A 10,493-nucleotide genomic window follows, 5' to 3' on the forward strand; every position below is an offset into this window, starting at 1 on the left:
AGAAACTGTCCATTCACTGTTTCCACCGCAGGGCTCCTCACAAAGGTTTGCTTTGTGTCTTGAGGCAGCTTCTAATTTCTCTGTGTCTGAGAGCGTTCAGTGTTCTGCATCGAGCAGGCTGTTTCCGGCATCTCTTTGAGTTTTACTCACACAGCGCCTCAACAAGCTGCTCTTTCTTCTGCACGCTCTCCCTCTGCCTTTCCCCAGTTTCATGGATCTGTTTCCTTTGCAGCATGTGACTGGAAAGTGGCTAAATGGAAGAGAGACTTTTGAACAGATTTTTTTTAGTTTACAAATGTATTATAAGAGTATAATACTATCCAAATTTGATTTACGACTTTATATTGAATTGAATTATAATTATGAGTTATAAATCCCCCTGTTTATTTTTTCCCCAATTTCTGTTTAACAGAGAGAAGATTTTTTTTAAACTCATTTTCTAATAACTGATTTCTTTAATCTTTGCCATGATGACAGTACATAATATTTATACTTGATATTTTTCAAGGCACTTCTATTCAGCTTATAGTGACATTTAAAGGCTTAACTAGGTTAATTAGGTTAACTAGGCAGGTTAGGGTAATTAGGCAAGTTATTGTATAACGATGATTTTTTTTGTAGACCATCAAAAAATATATTGTTTAAAGGGGCGAATAATTTTGACCTTAAAATGTTTTTTAAAAAATTCTAAACTGCAAAATAATAATAATAATAAATGGCTCACAGGCTTCTTGTTACATGTTTTATTTTGCTTATTTTATTTGTTTATTAAGACATTAAAAACATGTAACTGAAGGTGCAGCATGAAAAACTGTCACAAAAAAAAAAAATGGTTTATTGCAAATTGTCCAACAATTTATATAAGCTGAATTTGAAGAAACAAATTAAGTTGCTAAATGAAATTTGTTTCTTTAAATTCAGCACATATAAATTGTTTACAACCAACCTTACCGTAAATTCAATTAATCATTTCTTTTCAGTGTATTTAGAGTATTTTTTCTATAATAGTAATAACACATATTATTAATCATAAATAATAATAATATTTACTTACAATAAATAAATGATAATAATTTATAATAATTGCATGTACATATCTATGCACATTAGATTCTTGCACTTTCACTGAAACTGAAAGCAGAATTTTCTCTCAATTTCATGTCCAAAATGTTATTATTGTTTTTGCATTACATTATGTATTAACAATTGTATTAATTTATTGACAGGAAAACAATAACTTTACATAGATGAACAATATATATAAATATATAAATATGTGCATTTGTGTTTGTGTGTGTGTGCATAATTCTAATGTATTTATAGTTTGAGAAGAAGTCTTTTTGGCAAAACTATTCTTTACCACATCTGAAATGCATATTATATAAAATTGTACAGCATTAAATATAGAATAATGATTTATAGAACAACAACATACAAATAAAATAATAACTAAAACAACATAAAAGCAAAAGAAAATGCAATCTTTATCTGACCATCAATTTTCCAGAGTTAATGAATTTGTGTAATTTAAACTGTTATTTCCAGTATTAATATTCCTTCATACGTTAATATTTTTTTTCAGCTTAGTCCCTTTGTTAATCTGGGGTCGCCACAGCGGGATGAACTGCCATGTTAGCGGGCATATGTTTTATTCAGCGGTTGCCCTACCAGCTGCAACCCATCACTGGGAAACATCCATTCACACACATTCACACACATACACTATGGACAATTTAGCTTACCGACTTCACCTATAGCACATGTCTTTGGACTTGTGGGGGAAACCGGAGCACCCGGAGCAAACCCACGTGTACACGTGGAGAACATGCAAACTCCACACAGAAATGCCAACTGACCCAGCCGGGACTCTTTTTGCTATGAGTTGACAATTCTAACCACTGAGCCACCATGTCACCTACTGTAAGTCAATTACAACAATAATACTGCATTTACAACACCATTTATCTTGCTGTATATGTGACAACAGAATTTTAGGTAAATCTTTAATATAAAATAACATTTTATAATCACAATGCAACTTTATGCATTTTCACAATGCAACTTTAAAATACAGTAAAATATTACAGTTAAATACTCAGCAGAGGCTCGAACTAGCGACCCTCTAGCTGTAAGGCAATTGGGCTACCCACTATGCCACAGTGATGCCCTCTAATATTAATATTATACACAATATTCCTTATATATAAGGATTAATAACAATAACGTGTAATACCAACATAATATACGTATATAATGTATATACACACATTTTTATGAATTAATTAGCACTTTCCAGAGTTCTTTAGATTTAGAGTGTCATATCTTTCTTTTTTCTGTCCAGGTGATCTAACATTCAGGTCTGGACCCTGTGGAGGCCATTTCATGACTGTCTGTGTTTCATCAGCTGCTTTTTTTCTCCAACTAGGATTTCACTGCAAATAGCGGATCATAATCATGCTGAAAATGAGGTTCACTGAAGTCTTTTCCAGAAGGAATGCCATAATGGATTAAACCTCTCTGTATTTTTCAACATTCACGATATATATACAGTTGAGGGCAAAATCATTAACCCTCCTGTGAAATATTTATTCTTTTTCAAAAATTTCTCAAGGGATATTTAATGGAGTAAGAAATATTTTCACAATATTTTTCAGGTCAATATTATTATACCCCTTAAGCAATATTTTTTTCATTGTCTACAGAAAAAAAAACTTGTTTAAAAGCAAAGTAAACATTTCGCTCTGTCTCTCACTCACTCGCGCTCTCGGTTACAGCGCATGCGCAGTAGTGCTCTCATCTCTCATCTGCACCGCTGCTGTGCTGCTGTTGCTGCTTCGCTGGATCAGAGGATTCAAACTTCCGGCACTGTCATGGCGGCATGCTGCTGTTTCTGACACCGACCAGACCGAGCACCGAGCCGGCCCGCGTTCGGCCCTCAACACGGCGCGGTTCGAGGAGCGCAGGGGTCGCGGAGCGCGGTAGAGGCGTCCTCTCCTTTTCCACTTCACCATCTTCATCATCCTCCTCTTCATCACTATCGGCGTGAGCGGCCATGGCGGCGCAGAAGCCCGTGGAGTGGGTCCAGGCCGTCATCAGCCGATTCGACGAGCAGGTCAGAGCTCATGTACACCTCTCTGCACGGATGAGGCTTTCAACACACTCTTTCCGATGCTCCCATGTTTATGTCCCACAAAGCCGGCGAAGACACGGGACAGAGAGTAGTTTAGAAGGACATGTTGCTCAGCATCATCTCCTAAACCTGGAACCACAGCCTTATCAACATAAACAACTCCCATAATGACAGGAGAGTTACTAACCACTGATTTCAGTAGGACTAGAGTAAAATGACTGTCAACTAAATATTAGTATTATACATAAACAGATGAGTAGATCAATAATTGGGCAACTTTGTCATTGACCAGCCATTCTGGAGTGTTTTGGGGTGAAGATAGGGATTGGGTCACTTAACTTAGTCTATAACAACAACAATTTATGGTACAAAGACTAGTTTAGTTGTTCATGTTGCTCAGCATCCTCTACAAAGCCTGAAACCTCAGTCTTATCAACATAAACAACTCCTATACTGACAGGAGAGTAACCATTGATTTTAGTGGAACTGGAGTAAAATGACTCAACTAAATATTAGTATTATACATAAATAGATCAGTGAATGAGCAATTTTGTTATTGTCCAGTCATTTCTGGTGTGTTCTGGGTCACGTAATTTAGTCTATAACACCGGTAATTCATGTGACAGAGACTAGTTTAGAGGGACATGTTGCTCAGAATTACCTACTAAACCTGAAACCACCACAGTCTTATCAACATAACTCCTATACTGACAGTTACTAACCACCGATTTTAGTGGGACTGGAGTAAAATGACTCAACTAAATATTAGTATTATAGATAAATAGATCAGTGAATGAGCAACTTTGTTATTAAACAGTCATTTCTGGTGTGTTCTGGGTAATGATATTGATTAAGTCACGTAATTTAGTCTATAACACCGGTAATTCATGTGACAGAGACTAGTTTAGAGGGACATGTTGCTTAGAATTACCAACTAAACCTGAAACCACCACAGTCTTATCAACATAATTCCTATACTGACAGTTACTAACCACCGATTTTAGTGGGACTGGAGTAAAATGACTCAACTAAATATTAGTATTATAGATAAATAAATCAGTGAATGAGCAACTTTGTTATTGAACAGTCATTTCTGTTGTTTTGGTGTGGGAACAGGGTTTGGGTCACTACTGTGTCCACTTAACTTACTCTATTGACCTTTTTCTTAACTTAACTTAGTCTATAACAACAGTAAATCATGTGACAAAGACTAGTGTAGTTAGTCGTGTTGCTCAGCATCATCTACTATCATAAACCTGAAACCTCAGTCTTATCAACATAAACAACTCCTATACTGACAGGAGAGTTACTAACCACTGATTTTAGTAGGACTGGAGTAAAATGTCTGTCAACTAAATATTAGTATTATACATAAATAGATTAATAGATTAGTGATTGGGCAACTTTGTTAATGACCAGCCATTCTGGAGTGTTTTGGGGTGAAGATAGGGATTGGGTCACTTAACCTAGCCTATAACAACGATAATTCACTGGACAGAGACTAGTTTAGAAGGATGTGTTGCTCAGCATTTTCTACTAAACCTGAAACCTCAGTCTTTTCAACATAAACAACTCATATACTGACAGGAGAGTAACCATTGATTTTAGTGGGACTGGAGTAAAATGACTGTTAACTAAATATTAGTATTATACATAAATAGATCAGCGAATGAGCAATTTTGTTATTGTCCAGTCATTTCTGGTGTGTTCTGGGTAACGATATTGATCCACTTAACTTACTCTATTGACCTTTTTCTTAACTTAACTTAGTCTATAACAACAGTAAATCATGTGACAAAGACTAGTGTAGTTAGTCGTGTTGCTCAGCATCATCTACTATCATAAACCTGAAACCTCAGTCTTATCAACATAAACAACTCCTATACTGACAGGAGAGTTACTAACCACTGATTTTAGTAGGACTGGAGTAAAATGTCTGTCAACTAAATATTAGTATTATACATAAATAGATTAATAGATTAGTGATTGGGCAACTTTGTTAATGACCAGCCATTCTGGAGTGTTTTGGGGTGAAGATAGGGATTGGGTCACTTAACCTAGCCTATAACAACGATAATTCACTGGACAGAGACTAGTTTAGAAGGATGTGTTGCTCAGCATTTTCTACTAAACCTGAAACCTCAGTCTTTTCAACATAAACAACTCATATACTGACAGGAGAGTAACCATTGATTTTAGTGGGACTGGAGTAAAATGACTGTTAACTAAATATTAGTATTATACATAAATAGATCAGCGAATGAGCAATTTTGTTATTGTCCAGTCATTTCTGGTGTGTTCTGGGTAACGATATTGATTCACTTAACTTACTCTATTGACCTTTTTCTTAACTTAACTTAGTCTATAACAACAGTAAATCATGTGACAAAGACTAGTGTAGTTAGTCGTGTTGCTCAGCATCATCTACTATCATAAACCTGAAACCTCAGTCTTATCAACATAAACAACTCCTATACTGACAGGAGAGTTACTAACCACTGATTTTAGTAGGACTGGAGTAAAATGTCTGTCAACTAAATATTAGTATTATACATAAATAGATTAATAGATTAGTGATTGGGCAACTTTGTTATTGACCAGCCATTTCTGGTGTGTTTTTTGGGGTGAAGATAGGGATTGGGTCACTTAACTTAGCCTATAACAACGATAATTCACTGGACAGAGACTAGTTTAGAAGGACGTGTTGCTCAGCATTTTCTACTAAACCTGAAACCTCAGTCTTTTCAACATAAACAACTCCTATACTGGCAGCAGAGTTACTAACCACGGATTTCAGTAGAACTGGAGTAAAATGACTGTCAACTAAATATTAGTTTAATTAATAAGTAGATCAATAATTAGGCAACTTTGTTATTGTCCAGTCATTTCTGGTGTGTTTTTGGGGTGAAGACAGGGTTTGGGTGACCTAACTTAGTCTATAACAATGGTAATTCATGTGACCGAGACTAGTTTCCATATATTGTGAAACTGTATTCATATCGCTATATTTATTACAGAAATATAAAATTGGGCAAAATTAGATTTTTCCATTATCATACAGCCTTATCTTTGTATTATATGTATAACTAATGCATTGATTACACTTTGTCTTTAGTATGAATCTTTTTTGGTTTAAACCTGTAGTTGTACTTATAAAACAGAGTGTAGTTATAAAAAAGTCATTGTTTACCAGAGGCGCTTGAAAACCTGTAAATGGTTAAACCAGTATGTTTTATTTTCGTCTTTTTTGAGCTCTTTTAACTGCAGAAATGTGTGCAAGTTTTTGACTAAAATTCAACCAGACACCAAAGAAACACTGACAGACCTAACAGACTGTCAGACAAAGATTGATGCTGATATTATATGCGGTTGGGTCATTATTTACTCATGCTGCTCATGTTGTACTTTAAATTTAAGTACATTAAAGTTAAGAGCATACACCGAGTATATAGAGAAATATGATGTTTATGAACAGGTTAAATTGGCCAAACTAAGAAAAGTTGATCCAATTCATCTAATATGTGTCAGTTACATGCCTATGAAAAAATCCAATTCATTTATTCATTCATTCATTCATTCATTCATTTTTCTTCGGCTCAGTCTCTATTGAACGAATGAATCGGCGACTATTCTGTTTTTCGCAGCGGATGCCCTTTCAGCTGCAACCCAGTACTGAAAAGCAGCCATACACACTCTCACATTCACACACTCGTACACTACGACCAAATTAGTTAATCCAATTCACCTATAGCGCATGCAAACTCAACAGAGAAATGCCAACAGGCCCAGCCAGTCTCAAACGAGTGACCTTCTTGCTGTGAGGCGCCAGTGCTAACCACAAAACCACTGTGCCGAAAAAAAAGAAAATTGTTTAATTATTTATTTAATTAAAAAATCCCTAAAAGATATTGAGATGCCATTTTTTGGTCATGCAGGCCATCCAGTCTACAGTTGGGACAGGAGGCAATGAAGAGGTCTTTTTTAAAATGTTTGATGTTTGTTGGCTTGTGGGCCGTGACGGATCATTGCTGTTTGATTAAAGTTTAGCAGAGATTAGGAGTGTTTTGTTGCTAAGCCGGGCCTAAGCTCTGGATAATCCAAATGGCTGGACGATGTGTAAATAATCTCACATCTCATATTCTGATAATGATATCTATAGCACAATAAAATACCTTTTCTTTAATTTACAGTGTACTCTGACTGCATGAAAACGAATAATGTTATTGTTTTTATTATTTATTTTTATTATTTTTATTTTTTTACATTTTAAAATATTTTCTTGAAATTTTACTTATTCGTATGTGATCATATTGATTCATTCATTTTCCTTCAATTTGTGAAATTATCCCATTTATTAAAGAAATAGTTCAGTTTAAGTTGTTTTATTTATTTTTTATACTCCAAAACAAAAATGGGAATTATTACATTGTCTTATTACACACAATGAAAATAATTTTAGACTCAAGCTGCATTTGACAGCTCAAAAAAGTTCTTATGACTTGTTCTTATGACTTATACAGTATGTTCTAGGTCTGGAATATATTCTGAAGCCTTTGATAAGTCAATTTTCACTGTTATCTAGAGAATGTTTCTTCTATAAGTGGATTGACAACTTCTTAATGCATATATGTGTTCCTGAACACTGTGCAACTCTGCTTCTTGCTTTGTTTTTAGCTTCCTGTGAAAGTCGGTGTTCAAAACACACACACTAAAATCAGCACAGAACACAATAAGGAATGCCTGATCAACATCTCCAGGTACAAATTCTCCCTGGTCATCAGCGGACTCACCAACATACTGAAGAACGTCAATAACATGGTGAGTTAATAGTAATATTTAGTAATATGCAAACTGCTGTTTAAAAGCAATGCAGGCCATTATTAATGTTTGGGCATAGTAGAATATTTTAGCATAATTTCTCCAATCTTCATTATCACACGATCCTTCAGTAATAATTCTGACATGCTAATGTGATGTCAAATTATTTATTATTATCACTGTTGAAAACAGTCTCTGCTTGTTATTTTGCCAGTGCTTTGGCATACATTTATGAATAAAAAGTTATTTAAAAAAATATATATTTTTAAATTACATTAAAAAATATATCTATTTAAACTCAAACATGTTTCCTGTCACTTTTAATCATAATGTATTCTTGCTAAATATATCTGTTGTAATCTGCAGACATTTTAAAATGATGTGCGTTAATGTTTATTTGAACTTTTTTATTTAAATTAAATGTGTAGAAAATACTAAAATATAGTTTTCTTTCTACATTTAGTTATTTTCTATTACTGTTGTATGTCCTATATTTACATTACACCATGCTTTCTGGATGATTATGATGGCTGAATAAAATAATAGGTCTCGTTCACTAACCATGTGCATGGATGTTTACACAAATAAATCATGATTCATCAAAAAGTTTGTATTAAAATTTATTGTAAACTACAAAACAATTTGAAGAACAACTGATACCACACAAACGCAATAATCATGTACGCCTGGGCCTTAAAATAATGTATGAAGAACCCTACATATAATTAGAAATGTTATTTAGAGTTAATGAAAAGTAACTAGATTACATTAAATATAATTAAAGTTATTTTCTTTTGTTTTATTGCCATAATTGTCTCTTATTAATTCATAATTTGTCGTATAATTTCTCTGGAAATGTGCCGCTTTGCGGACAGCCCTTATATGAGCTGACATAGGTGGGTATGATGCAAATTATTAATCACGTGCATGAGGACGCTTCCTGAGATCACTTCAATTTCACTAACAGAAGAATGAGTTTAAGAACAAACTCATGTGCGTACTCGCATTTTGTGAATTAGGTGGAAAGTTTTCGTGAGAATTTCAAGCGTGCGTATGAATACGAAAAGCGTACGCAGTTATTAGTGAATGAGACCCATTGTTTGTGTACAAAGCCTACGATATTGAGAGCATTTTCTCTAAACTGTTGAAGATTAGTCTGTACCTGGAGCTCTGTAGTAGATAGTGCTAACTCTTCTCTTGTTTACCGTCTCTTCTTTACAGAGAATATTTGGAGATACTGCAGAGAGGAATCTTTACCTGTCACAGCTAATCATCTTGGACACATTGGAGAAGTGCTTGGCAGGGGTGAGAAGCTGATTTGCTTTTAAATAGACACACTAAATGGAGTTTATTTGCTTCAACCTCAAAAATTAATTTCCATATTTTTAAGACGCGGAACAATGGAATTAAATGGGCAATGGGCTTGTTGTCCAGTCTGATACCTACTTTATAGGGCTGTGCAATTAATCGAAAATCCGGTTTCAATTTCGATTACGGCTCATAACGATTATGAAAAACCATTAATCGAGATAAACGATTATTCCATCATATACCACCTCCTTTCCAGTTCCACGTGAAAGTGACTGAAAGATGTGCTGTAATCTAACTTTTGCAGCATTGGATGCGCATCATTCATATTTTTAAAACCGCGAAAGAGCACGTACTGTTGTGTGTGTGCGCGCTGCGCTTAGCCTCGGACAGGTATTGTGTGTGTGTGTGTCTGTGTGCGCGCGGTCCGCGCTTAGCCTCAGACAGCGGAGCACACGCACATCTAACGCCATCCTTATGCGAGCGCTTTAATGGTCAAGTACATGCACGGTGTTTAGTAATTATTAATATTAATCCTCATTTGTGTAATAAAGAAACAAGTTGAGAATCAAAAGACACGTGAAAGAGAAACCATATTGGAGCCGCGCTATTCTTAAAGTGACAGCGTGCGATATTCCTGCTGCTGTTTTTATTATTAATCAAGCAACAAAAGGACAAAATCCACTCGCTGCTCTTGATTGAAGGACTTTTTTTCTTACAGTGAAGATGCTTAAAACAGTTTGAACAGATTTAATAACTCATTTCTAATAACTCATTTCTTTTATCTTTGCTATGATGACAGCACATTATATTTTATTAGATATTTTTCAAGATACTAGTATTCAGCCTAAAGTGACATATAAAGGCTTAATTAGAGTAAATAGGCAAGTCATTATGTAACAATAGTTTCTTCTTCAGACAATCCAAAGTATATTGCTTAAGGGGGCTAATAATATTGAGCTATTAAAATAGGTTTTAAAATATTTAAACCTGATTTTTTTTCTAGCTGAAATAAAAAAATAAGCCTTTCTCCAGAAGAAAAAATATTATAGGAAATACTGTCAAAAATTGCTCTGTTAAACATAATTTGGGAAATATTTGTATATAAAAATAAATTCTCAGAAGGGTGAATAATTTTGACTTCAGCTGATAATCGTTTTGAATAATCGTGATTACAATTATGACCAAAATAATCGTGATTATGATTTTTCCCATAATCGAGCAGCTCTACTACTTT

At 34.5% G+C, this 10,493-nt stretch overlaps 1 protein-coding gene across 5 annotated transcripts in view; it reads left to right on the forward strand.

The window, feature by feature from the left end:
- Positions 1-2,844: 2,844 nt before the first annotated feature.
- Positions 2,845-10,493, forward strand: part of nf1b (neurofibromin 1b) — a 128,182-nt gene continuing 120,533 nt past the window's right edge. For all 5 annotated transcript variants that reach the window (XR_012386487.1, XR_012386488.1, XR_012386489.1 and 2 more), the window contains exons 1-3: positions 2,845-3,112; positions 7,805-7,948; positions 9,170-9,253. Coding sequence is in view for 2 of the 5 variants with exons in the window: in XM_005169189.6 (XP_005169246.2) it covers positions 3,053-3,112; positions 7,805-7,948; positions 9,170-9,253 (288 nt within the window). In the remaining 3 variants the exon portion in view is untranslated. The remainder of the gene's footprint in view (positions 3,113-7,804; positions 7,949-9,169; positions 9,254-10,493) is intronic.

Source organism: Danio rerio, chromosome 10, assembly GCF_049306965.1.
Source record: "Danio rerio strain Tuebingen ecotype United States chromosome 10, GRCz12tu, whole genome shotgun sequence".
Classification (NCBI taxonomy): Eukaryota; Metazoa; Chordata; class Actinopteri; order Cypriniformes; family Danionidae; genus Danio; species Danio rerio.